The sequence below is a fragment of the Tamandua tetradactyla genome, chromosome 4, assembly GCF_023851605.1.
Source record: "Tamandua tetradactyla isolate mTamTet1 chromosome 4, mTamTet1.pri, whole genome shotgun sequence".
Classification (NCBI taxonomy): domain Eukaryota; kingdom Metazoa; phylum Chordata; class Mammalia; order Pilosa; family Myrmecophagidae; genus Tamandua; species Tamandua tetradactyla.
In genome coordinates, this window is record NC_135330.1 from 64,916,232 (window position 1) to 64,929,470 (window position 13,239).

Below are 13,239 nucleotides of genomic sequence, written 5' to 3' on the forward strand. Positions count from 1 at the left end.
TATAGCTCAACTGGAAAATGTCAAAGCTTGGGCTCTCTCCAAGACCTGTGTGATAACATGCATGGGTGGCCCTTCACTGAATTCTTTGGAGCACACTCCACAACAGACCAACTTCTGGAGGGCACTTGGTGCCCTGCAGTGGTAGTTGTTAACAATTATGGAGCCCTTAGAATGTTCCAGGCAACTCAGCACAGGAACTAAAAAAATGTTTGCTAAATTCCCCATCTTTTGTACTTTCATGGGGGTGAGTTGGAGACCAGCTTGGAGCAAGATCATCAGAACCTGGGAGCCATCAGAGGCTCCCAGGAAAGCCTTGCATCATGGAAAGCAGATAACTTTTGCATGCTCAGGTGAACATTGCAGTATTCAAGGTTTCCATGCTAGCTGGATTGCATCTTGTATAACTCTCTTGTGTTTACAAAAAGAAAATAAGAATCCTGGCATCGAATTCAAATGATCTCTCCATTTAGGGGAAATGGTTGGCAGGGGATTTCTCCTCTTTCGAAAATAAACTATTGCAACATGTTATCAAGAACCAATGCTAGTGAAGAAGAAGGAGGGGATTAGGTAAACACTGCTGCTCTGTTTCTACATTAATCATTCACTGGGCCAGTGGAGTGTATTTGCTTATCCAATTCCATTCAGTGTCTCTGACCCACCAGCCACATAGCTGGAATTCACGGACTTTTTGGTGGAGCAATTGCTAGCCAATTGAACGGTATGCTGATAAACTCGTCTCTGGGGAGGGACTAGGATTGCTAGAAATCAAGGCTGTTTTCTTCCTGAAGAAACTACCCAAGACACCTTACTGGAGTCTTCTACTTCTCCTCAGCTACCTGCAGGTCAGTGGATTACTAACCACTAGGGGTACCTTGGGAGAAAGGCTGGTGGTTTCTTGCTTTAAAGAGTGCAGGACTTATAGGATAAGACAGAGTGAAAAAAAAGGGGGGGGGGGACTCAAAAATCTCTCCAGGAGTATTTCATTATACAGTGGAAAGAAAGTAGGTTTTGTGACTTGAAAAGTACTTTCAACCCCTTCCAGCTTTAATTTTTCATTTTAATTGGGGGGTGGGTGATAATGCCTCCTAATAAAAGCCAACTGTAACAAAATAGCTCTGAACAATGATCAGATAAGTGCATTGATCATTTGCCTCCCAAGGCAGGAAATAAGCCAGACTTGTCAAAGAGGTTCAGTAAGGAACAGGGACATGGGAGACCTGGTTTCCAGAGCCTACATTCTGCCAAATTATTGCATTTTTCTTTGGAGGCTGTATTAACCCTTTCACATCTCCTCCAACCTTGACAGTAAAGACCTTCAGATTTGATAATAAGGAGGACAATGCACAACTTTTACCCCGGTCTCTCAAGCTAGAAGCTTTAGTTTTGTCTTCACCTCTTTATTTTCCCTCACTTTCTGAATTTGGCAATGCTGATCACCTTCCTTCTTGAAATTCTCTTTTCCTTTGCTTGGACAGAACACAGTACTCTTCAGGTCTTCATTTCACCTCTTCAGCCATTCCTCGCCTTTGCTGACTCCTGTTCTGTCCCTAAATATGGTAGTGAAATGAGTATGAAAAGTAGCATATCCAAAAGAGGTAGAAGCATCAAAGAAGGTTTGTAATCATCCTAGAGATACATTTGCATGTAATGTGAGCATGCAACAAAAGGACATTATAGAGATATGAAGGGATTCTAGGAGGAAAGGAGGAAAGAATGAGAGCAAATTCCCCTGGAGTCTGCAGGTGATGTGATGTGAATGGGAATGCACCTGTAAGGAAGGTGATATTGGAGAAAAAAATAGTGTCTTTTCAGAGGTAGCTGACTTTCAAAAGGGGAGTATAGACAAAATAAATGCATTCACCTAAATGGAAAGTAATCTTGAAAGAGGAAAAATGTTAGGACTGAGTATTTTCCCAAGGTCTCTAAAAGTGTACTGCATTGGCAAGCCTGACTGACCTGCCGTGTTTTTAAAATTCTATAGGAATTTAAAAGGTGATGATGTCATTTAATTATGAGGGAATTTGCTAGCGTAATCTAAACTTTTCAATGGGCAGTCACTGGAATTACAGTGTTTGTAGGAAATAGAAAGACAATCTAGTTTAATGATATGATTTTAGAGATGAGGAAACTGAGATCCAAAGAACTGACATAACTTCTTCAAGAGCAGAGAATTAGGGCAGTGCAGTGGTGGCTCAGTGGCAGAATTCTTTTTTTTTTTGTCTTTTAAAAGGGGAATTTAATAAGTCGCTAGTTTACAGTTCTAAGGCTGAGAAATTGTGCCAGTTGAAACAAGTCTACAGAAAAGTCCAATCTAAGGCATCCAGGGAAAGATACCTTGGTTCAAGAATGCTGATGAAGTTCAGGGTGTCTCTCTCAAGTGAGAAGGCACATGCTGACACAGAGTTTCTCTCTCATCTAGAGAGGCTCATGGTGAACACAGGGTCATCTGCTAGCTTCTTCTCCTGGCTTCCTGTTTCATGAAGCTCTCTGGGAGGCATGTTCCTTCTTCATCTCCAAAGGTCACTGGCTGGTGGACTCTGCTTCACATGGCTATCTCGTTCTGCTCTGCTCTCTCAGATCTCTCATTCTCCAAAATGTTTCCTCTTTTATAGGACTTCAGAAACTAATCAAGACCCACTCAAATGGGTGGAGACGTGCCTCTACCTAATCCAGCTTCACAACCACTCTAGATTAAATCACACCTCCGGGGAGATGATCTAATTACAGATTCAAACTACAATACTGAATAGGGATTAGAAGAAATGCTGCCTTTAAAAATGAGATTAGGATTAAAACATGACTTTTCTAGGGGACATACATCCTTCCAAACCCTAATCAAAACCATTCTTGCCAACCCTAAAGAACACCTAGGGCTTTATTTGCGTCTACAAAGGCTACATGCACTGTGATTATTTTGAGAAACCTACAACCTCCAGATGAGTTCCGATGACAGATTAGTCCTGAAACCCAGAGTGGCCAGCCTCTCCAGAACATAACTGGGGTTCCATCTCCCTATCCTATCTTTTTTTTTTTTAATTAAAACAAAAAATTTTTAATACCAAAAAACACCAAACGCAAACATTCTTAATTTTTGATCATTCCATTCTACATATATAATCAGTAATTCACAATGTCATCACATAGCTGCATATTCATCATCATGATCATTTCTTGGAACATTTGCATCTATTCAGAAAAAGAAACAAAAAGAAAACAGAAAAAAAATTCATGCATACCATACCCCTTACCCCTCCCTTTCATTGATCACTAGCTTTTCAATCTAAATTTATTTTAACATTTGTTCCCCCTATTATTTATTTATTCCATATATTCTACTCATCTGTTGACAAGGTAGATAAAAGGAGCATCAGACACAAGGTTTTCACAATCACACAGTCACATTGTGAAAACTATATCATTATACAATCATCTTCAAGAAACATGGCTAGTGGAACACAGCTCTACATTTTCAGGCAGTTCTCTCCAGCCTCTCCATTACATCTTGAATAACAAGATGATATCTATTTAATGCGTAAGAATAACTTCCAGGATAACCTCTCGACTCTGTTTGCAATCTCTCAGCCATTGACACTTTATTTTGTCTCATTTCACTGTTCTCCCTTTTGGTCGAGAAGGTTTTCTCAATCTCTTGATGCTGAGTCTCAGCTCATTCTAGGATTTCTGTCCCACGTTGCCAGGAAGGCCCATACCCCTGGGAGTAGTGGCAGACTTCTTACCTGCCGTGCTGGAGACCTGGGTTCGATTCTCGGTGCCTGCCTTTGCAAAAGTAAATAAATAAATAAATAAATAAAAGATTAGAGAATTAGTGCTATTGCTGGGATTCAAATTCAGGTCCCTTCAATTCTGAGTCTTAATGTCCATCCCCATACTCGGCGTTCTGCTGAGTTCTAGGCAAGGGTCTGCTGAGCCCCCATAAGAGAAGTTACAACAGTCTGCAAATGCTATAGCCCATGTATTCTAAGAGCTAGTGAGGGAAATTGACAAATTTCCATATTATCTTCCTTCAAAATTTAGAAGGCACTTCTCACACAGTATTTCATCTGGTCCTCAGTGAGGCAGTGGTAGTTATCCTAACTCTGAAGATAGAAATAAGTAGAGGTTCATTCATTTCACATTTATTGAACAACTATTATACATCAGGTACAATACCAGGTTAGAGATACAAAGTCGCACAAAACACCTTCTTTATCATTAAGGAGGGCACAATCCATTTTAGGAAGCAGAAGTAAAAAATTACATTCCCTATCACATAGAGTAGGTATTGTAGTGCTACCAGTGTATTGGTATAGTATCAGGGGAGCATGAAAGCCACCGACATTTTGTGGAGTCAGGCAGTTCTTCACCCGGGAATTGCCATTCGATCTGGATAGTGAATCAAGACGAGATCGGAGGTGAGAGTGTTTATGCACAGAAGATATTCAACGCAAATGCTTGCAGGTGTTAAACAAGTCTAGGATACATTTTGGAAGAGTTAAGTACCTTCCTGAGGTTGAAGTACAGTGTTTCCAGTGAGAAAATAGGGGGAAAGTTGGGACATCTATGAGAATTAGGGACCCATGGGAGTTTTTAAGCAGAGTGACAGGGTATATAAATTGCTTTGGAGGGATATAGAGTGGATGTTGACTTACAGATGTTTGGAGGCTTTTGCAGTGGTGCAGCAGGGGATGCTAGGGGGAATATGAGCACCTACCCTCAAATTATGGAAGTGGGGTGTGGGACACAGTGGCAGATTCTAGGGCTGCTGCTATTGTAAATTTGGCAGGATTTGGTGGCTCTGGATATGGAAAAGGGGGGGAAGAGGGAGGAGGCGAGGGTGACTCAGGCTTCTAGTCTGGGAGACTGAAACCATTAGCGAAGACAGAAAGCACAGCGCTCAAGTCTTGCTGCAAGGAACTTAGTTTAGTTTGAGATGAATAAAAATCCATCCTCTGACTTCAGGGAGCTTATGGTCTAATGGTGAAGACAGACTTCAGATGTTACTTATAAACCAAGTTAGAATCGGAGTTACAAATCATGGCATCCCCCTGAACTAGCTGCAAGACTTGCCCTACAGGAAGATGTAGCAAAAGACCCTGCCAGGATTGCCCCAAACTGCCCCATAATAGGGCTGATGAGAAAGGGACAACAAATGACAGGGGGATGAGTTCAAAAGCATTTATTAGGGGAACTTACTGGTAGAGAGCTGCAGCTACCTCAAAACGGATGGCAGGATGGCCAAGAAGTTCACTCAGTATGTCTGGGGGACAGAGGTGGCTAAGTATCAAAGGCTTGTGTGCAAGTAGTGGGAAAGCATTTTGGTACATACTTTTTTCTCAAATGAAGACATGCTCATGATAGGAGGCAGTTTTTAAGGGTATAGCAGCCAAAGCTCAGCATGCTTCCAGGGCGGGGAGGGGTATACCTGAAGAGGGGGGCAGGGGCAAGGTCAATCCTGGCAGGAAACACTCTGCAAATCACACATGAATGCCAAACTGTAATGGGCAAATGAAGGCTGGCCTGGGGGATAGGAGGGGACTTTGGAGATGGGAATGGCAGACTGAGTAGAAATAAAAAAGGAAAGGAAGAAATGGTGGGTGATATGGACAGGGGTGAGGAGGTTCCCTGTGAAGCCCCTACTTGGAAATTCAGTTTGGAAAGTTTGCAGCTTTCAGGGATCCCTGTTATCAGGGCTTCCAGAGCATGGGATGTGCAGACCACACTACTAAGAAAATTCACCAAAAGCTGGTTGAGTGAATGCCAGTTCCCAAAGGATCTGTTCACTGAAATCAATCGGATGAATCTATCCAATTATCAATTTATCTAATGTTGTTTTAAAAATATTCATTTTGAGTATTTTCAGTGATTATAAATGTGTTCTTTCTGAATATAGCTAAAGAATATGTATCCTTTTTAGCAGCACTTTAAATATTTTTGGTTGGCTTCCTTGAGGCTAAGGATTTAATTTTCTTATGGCAGTATTTTATGATTCTTTCATAAATACTTTCCTGATTGTGTACAATGTATATATTTTCTCGTGACTATAACAACAGTTGCAACAATTCATATGGGATGCTTTCATTTTATACTATTATCTTTTAAATTCTTATAGTTAAATTCTCTTTGGCTAACGTACTGATGTTTTAAAATTTCCTTTTCCACGGTTTGAATGACAAGCTCCCTAAACATACCAAATTTACTGACATCAAAAATGAAGGAAATGTATCCCTATATATTTTAAGATATAAAAGTTTTTATTGTGTGGGAGAAATTTATCACATTTTGTGAATTTCACAGATGATGTAGTGAACTAGTTTTTATATGAGCAACCTGTCTTTGCCCTAGCTATCTCCAGCTTCCTCAGATTACTAGGGCAGAAAGGGAGAGACTAGAGGAAGGGAAGGGCACATTAGAAAAAGAGAGACAGGTGGGCCATGGTGGCTTAGCAGGCAGACTTCTCGCCTGCCATGCCAGAGGTCCTGGGTTCGATTCCCGGTGCCTGACTATGTTTAAAAAAAAAGAGAGGGGGGGAAAAGAGGAGAAATCGGGGAGTGTGACATCCCAGAAAGATGATCCTGGCTCCTCCCAACTATTTTAGATTACCGCGATTCTCTAGAACAAATTCTGTTAACACATGTTCAGTCAACTAATACATTTGGTAAGTTATTCATTAGGTGGATGTCTTTTTTGGCAGCGCTGTCCTAGAGGCCAGGTACAGGGCTCAGGGGGTGGGATGTGCGTGGGGTGGGGCTGCCCCCACTGACAGCGGGTGGAAGAGTGGCTTCATCAGAACTGAGTTTTAGAAAGAGAAGAGGCTCATTTGAGCCTTTATTCAATGAACAAGTTAGACCCCTCCATACCATGGGAAGAACCACTATAGATGCTTCTCCCTATAATGTGGGACAGAAATAGCTTTGGGGGACTATTGAGAAGACTGCCTTTACCTAAATGGATATGGACTTCGTATGAATTTTGGACAGATGGGTGGTATAGGATCATTTGGATCTAACAGAAGTATCAGAATAACAGATAAAATTCCATATTTCATGGGGAGTTAACTTCACATATTCCTTTGAAGACAAGGATTATTTCTAATATATCCTTGGAATATACTGTTTTTCTATAATGGGGTTGAGGAGTGGTGGTGAAGGGTAAAAAAGTCCTTAGTGATGTTGTTTTAAATAGTCTATAAATCGTCTGATTAAAAAATAATGTGTGGGCGGGCCACGGTGGCTCAGCAGGCAAGAATGCTCGCCTGCCATGCCAGAGGACCCGGGTTCGTTTCCCAGTGCCTGCCCATGTAAAGGAAAAAAATAAACAAATTAAAAAAAAAAAGTGCATTTATCATATGTCTTTTTCTTTCAATTTAATTTTATTATTATTATTATTTTTTTTTTTGGGTTTCCCTGCCACAGGCTTTGGAGGGTAGAGCACATAAATCTGGGAATGGGGGATCCTGGGGATCACCCTGTTGTTCTGAAGGGGTTGAGCATGTGCCCTGGAGATGGCAGAGAGCCAAGGTGCTGTGTCAATGTTTGGAAAGGGTACAGCTAAACAAAAAATGGTTCCCCAAATATGCCCAGTTTTGCAACCCTCACTGCAGCATTTGGAGAGAGCAAGGCTGCTGTGTAGACTCTGGGAAAGGGTGGGACTGCTGCTTTCCAAAGCCCTGAGGAGAAATGACTATCAGACTTTGAAATCTAATGGAGTTTGCCTTTTAGGTTCTCAGAACATTTATGCGACCTTTGATCCTGTTTTCCTTCCAATATCATGGAAAGGAAATGGGAATATGTATCCTATCGTTGCCCCTCCTTTGTACATTGGCAGTAGATAACTTGTTCTGAGTTTACAGGTCAGCAGCCACAGAATTTTTACCTTAGGATAAGTCATTCCTGTAAATGATTTTGATGAGATTTTGTACTGATTTTGATTTTGTATTTATTTGTATGATTGCTGAAATGTTTTAAGGCTTTGTGATATTTTAATGGAATCAATGTATTTTATATATAGAAAGAACATGCCTTACTGGGGTCCAGAATGTGGAATGTGCCAGCTTGAATCTGTTGTGTACACCCAGAAATGTGACGTCCTTTAATTCTGATTCAATATTGCTGGTGCAATCTTTTTTTTAATTTATTTATTAATTAAAAAATAAAGAAACAAAATAAAACAACTTACATAACAAAACAACATACACAACCAGTCATTTTTCTTTCAATTTAATTTTGTTATATAGATGTAAAACCACTTCTTCAAAACTGCAAATTACTCAAGGGTTTATTGTCTCTGTTCACAGGCAACATGAGGAAACACCCATCCTATGCCTAGTGATTTGACTTCCCTATCTCATCAGTTTCTTGTCCTCCCCACCCTTTTAAAAATATTTCTTCCTTTCTTCTGCCACTTCCTTGTTTTCTCATCTCTGGGGCTCTCCTGGCCAACTGCAACACTCTTCCTAATCACCCTCTCTGTCTCCTTCAGTCTCTCCTGAACACATCCATCACAGGAATCTTCATAACGGCACAGTAATTGCGTTGCTCCTTAGCTTAAAACAGACATACAGAGCAAGACTTATCTTTTTTTCACAAACGTGAAAACCAGAGTAAAGTCTATACTTTCCTAAGCTTGGCTCTTAAATCCCATTCAGACATAGCTGTAAGCTGCCCCCTCCTTATCCACGTCTCCCCATGTCAGACACATTACTTACTAGTGAAGTATTGAAGTCTTATCTACTGTTACACCAGCATGCCCTGTATCTATTCTCTAACTTTTACCGCAATAGCTAACATACATGCAGCCTCCTCTGTACAACCCATTCCCATATTTTCACATGGAATTATTGTCTCTTCTGAGAAGAGTGCTTCTGCAACAGACAACACTCACTGTCTTCTGTTCCAACACTTGTACTCAGGTCTTTTCTTCCACTCTGGTCTGAAATCTCCTTGAAGACATAGATCCCATACTGTTTTTCCTAATGTTTTATGACAAGTAGGAATTCAATGAGTGTTTATTAAATTGAGTTATCTCAGCAGAAAAATGTCGAAGAAGCGTCAGGACATGTGCTCCGCAAATGGCAACATTCATAGAAAGGGGCAAGTGGCAGCCCTGCCCTTCTTGAGGCTGTGGAAAGTCTTTGATCCAATTCTGTTCCAAATGACCTTGGTGGCTTCTCTGTTGGCTGCTGTTTATGGTGAGTAAGGGAGACAGATAAGAATGACATTTTTATTTGTACCTTTTGCAACTTTTGGATTTTGAATTATTTGGAGGAGGAAGCATCAAGCCCTTGAAACGTGAAAATATTAATCCTATTTCCCATGAAAGAATTAAATATGGAACTGATACAGCTTTTAGGAGCTTCAGTAGAAGGGGCTTGGCTCTTCATTCTAGATAAACCCACAAGCATGCTGTTTATAGTGAGTAAGGGAGACAGATAAGAATGACATTTTTATTTGTACCTTTTGCAACTTTTGGATTTTGAATTATTTGGAGGAGGAAGCATCAAGCCCTTGAAACGTGAAAATATTAATCCTATTTCCCATGAAAGAATTAAATATGGAACTGATACAGCTTTTAGGAGCTTCAGTAGAAGGGGCTTGGCTATTCATTCTAGATAAACCCACGAGCAGTGAAAGTTGTTCACAGTGAGGCCAGTAGATTATTAATAAATACTGAACAGTGAGGAGTATTGGAATTATGACAGAGGAAACCATGCTCCCTGTTCTGCAAAGCTTCCTGCTGGAGCATGGAGATGTTGCTTCCCAACCTATAACTTTTGGTGCTCCTTGTCATTTTGGTGTCCAGGCGATTGTGATATCCCATCCAGCTTACCGTTTGCTTCTCCAATAAATGCGTTGACTGAGACAAGGTTCAAAACTGGAACTGTTTTGAAATATACCTGCCGCCCCGGCTATAGGCAGAACAATGCAAATCCAACCCTTACTTGCGATCGTGGAGGCTTATGGTACTACACGGAATTCTGTGATAGTAAGTATCAACATTTTATTTTCCTCATTTTGTGCTTCATCCTTTGGAAATTTGTCTCAGAGACTGTCTTCCCGAATGCAAAGAAACCAACCAGTCTGCCAGTTACTGCTTTTAAAGTACATGTGTATCATGTTTTGAAACACAAAACAGAAAAAGGAGGAGTTGATTGCATTGGAAACTAAGTACGCATTACAAAGTAATCCACCAAAACTTTCTTTCAAGAAATGAACGGTAAATTCAATTTTAATACTTTGAAAACCAGACTCTACAAAAATTTATAAAAGTTATGTGGCTAAAAGGTGGTAATGCAGCTTCCGAAGTAACCTCATCCAAAATATTTGCTATGTTTGAAAGAAGATGCCACGAATCACCATCGGTTGGAAATGCATTCTGAGATGTTTTTCCAATAGGAAATGAATCTATAGCCCCTCTTTTATTCTCCTTGTGATTAAAAAAAACCAAACAAACATGCAGTTTTGAGTGGCCTGTGTTCACAGTGTGTGCAGTGAACATAGAATGGTGCAAGCTCTCTGGTCAGTGTATGAAATCCTGGACCCTAGACTCTTATCACAGTGATATAGAGCTGCTAGATCTTGGCACATTTTTTCATGATTGGTAATATGTACCAGAAAAGAAAGAGGTCAAATTTTGCATTCATTTTTCCTTCAAAATAATAATTCAGTGGGTCAGAATCAGAAGTATGTTTGCATCTGAACCTCTGGGTCTTTCTGGAAATGGGGTTGTAAGCTGATCAGCAGAACTTCTTTTCTAATGCCATATCTATGTGTGCTTAAATTTATTAATCATCATTTTACTTTTTCTCCCAGAGAAACGATGCAGTAACCCAGGAGACTTACCTAATGGGCAAGTGGAAATTAGCACCGATTACTCTTTTGGTTCAAAAATAGAATTCAGCTGTTTAGAAGGGTGAGTGTAAGACAATCTAGAAATACTACTTTTCTTTTAAATTTCTTTTTCACAATAGCTACTGTGTTTATTTCAAAATTTAATGTGTTAAAAGGTACACATTGAGAATCTTACTTCTATCCCATTGACATGCACCTCTGGGATCTACTTTTATTGGTTTCTTATGTATCTTTCTAGTATTTCCTTATACAAGTACAAGCCAAAACGAGCAGATATTCTTATTTTCTCTCCTTTCCAAAAAAGCAAGTGTAACTTTGGTTCTTCATTTATTTTATTTTATTTTAACTTTTTAAATTGTATAATATAACATATATACAAAGCAAAGAGGGGAAAAAAGCAATAATTTTCAGAGCACTCTTCAGCAAGTAGTTACAACACAATCCCAGAGTTTGTCACGGGCTACCATACCATCCTCTTAGATTTTTCCTTCTAACTGCTCCAGAATATAGGAGGCCAGAAGGAATAAATATTTTTTTTATCATCACAATCAACTTTTTTTCCTTTTTGTGAAAAATAACATATATACAAAAAAGCAATACATTTCAAAGCACAGCACAACAATTATTTGTAGAACAGATTTCAGAGCTTGGTATGGGTTACAATTCCACAATTTTAGGCTTTTACTTCTAGCTGCTCTAAGACACTAGAGACTAAAAGAAATATCAATTTAATGATTTAGCAATCATATTCATTTGTTAAATCCTATCTTCTTTGTATAACTCCACCATCACCTTTGATCTTTCTGTCTCATTTTTTAGGGGTATTTGGGCAATGGTCATTGTGCTGGTTTGAAAGGATATATGCCCCCTAAGAAAAGCCATGTTTTAATATAAATCCCATTTCTTAAAGGTAGAATAGTCTCTATTCAATGCTGTGTATTTGGGACTGTGATGGGATCATCTCCCTGGTTGATGAGATTTAGTTAAGAACGGTTGTTAAACTGGATTAGGGGATGACATGTCTCCACCCATCTGAGTGGGTCTTGATTAGTTTCTGAAGTCCTATAAAAGAGGAAACATTTTGGAGAATGAGAGACTCAGAGAGGGCAGAGAATGCTGCAACACTACAAAGCAGAGAGTCCACCAGCCAGCGACCTTTGGAGATGAAGAAGGAAGACACCTCCCGGGGAGCTTCATGAAATAGGAAGCCAGGAGAGAAAGCTAGCAGATGATGCCATGTTCGCCATGTGCCCTTCCAGCTGAGAGAGAAACCCTGACTGTGTTCGCCATGTGCCATCTCACTTGAGAGAGAGAGCCTGAACTTCATCAGCCTTCTTGAACCAAGGTATCTTTCCCTGGATGCCTTTGATTGGACATTTCTATAGACTTATTTTAATTGGGACATTTTCTCGGCTTTAGATCTGTAAACTAGCAACTCATTAAATTCCCCTTGTTAAAAGCCATTCCGTTTCTGGTATATTGCATTCCAGCAGCTAGCAAACTAGAACAGTCATTCTAACTTTTTCATGTAAGAAGGGACTGTCAATAATATGGGGCAGGGAGATGGAACTAGTTGATGTTTTGGAGAGGCTGGGCCCTCTAGGTTTTAGGCTTTATCTGGTCCAGGGATCCATCTGGAGGTTGTAGGTTTCTGGAAAATTACTCTAGTGCATGGAACCTTTGTAGAATCTTATATATTGCCCTAGGTGTTCTTTAGGATTGGCTGGAATGGTTTTGGTTTGGGTTTGGCAAGTTATGATAGGTAACAATGTCTAACTGAAACTTGCGTAAGAGCGACCTCCAAAGAATTCTTTCGACTGCATTTGAACTCTCTTAGCCACTGGTACTATATTAGTTATGCCTTTTTTCCCCCTCTTGGTCTGGATGGAATTGCTGATCCCAGAGTGCCAGGGCTGGACTCATCCCTGGGAATCATCTCCTATGCCACCAGGGAGACTTTTACCCCTGGATGTCATGACCTATATAGGGGGAGGGCAATGATTTCACTTACAGAGTTGGGCTTAGAGAGAGTGAAGCCACATCTGAGCAACAGAAGAGGTCCTCCAGAAGGAACTCTTAGGCATACCTGATTAGTTAGATTCAGTTGTCAACTTGGCCAGGTGAGCATACCTAGTCTTGTTGCTGAGGACATAAGCCAATGATACGTGAACCTCATCTGTTGCTAATTACATCTGCAGTTGGCTAGGAGGTGTGTCTGCTGCAATGAATGACTGGTTTGACTTAATTGGCTGGTGCTTAAATGAGAGAATGCACGTAGCACAGCCTAGGAGCTCGGCATTCCTCATCTCAGCACCAGCAGCTCAGCCCAGGCCTTTGGAGATGCAGAAAGAAGTCACCCCGGGGAAAGTTGTTGGAACCCAGGGGCCTGGAG

At 40.4% G+C, this 13,239-nt stretch overlaps 1 protein-coding gene across 3 annotated transcripts in view; it reads left to right on the plus strand.

Annotated features, from left to right (window-relative positions):
- The first annotated feature begins 567 nt into the window (after positions 1-567).
- Positions 568-13,239, plus strand: part of C4BPA (complement component 4 binding protein alpha) — a 61,293-nt gene continuing 48,621 nt past the window's right edge. The window contains exons 1-4 of one of the 3 annotated variants that reach the window (XM_077157644.1): positions 568-842; positions 9,027-9,187; positions 9,799-9,981; positions 10,809-10,908. In XM_077157644.1, the coding sequence (XP_077013759.1) occupies positions 9,034-9,187; positions 9,799-9,981; positions 10,809-10,908 (437 nt within the window). In that variant the 5' untranslated portion in view covers positions 568-842; positions 9,027-9,033. The remainder of the gene's footprint in view (positions 843-9,026; positions 9,188-9,798; positions 9,982-10,808; positions 10,909-13,239) is intronic. The other 2 variants (XM_077157642.1, XM_077157643.1) reach the window with 2 other exon arrangements.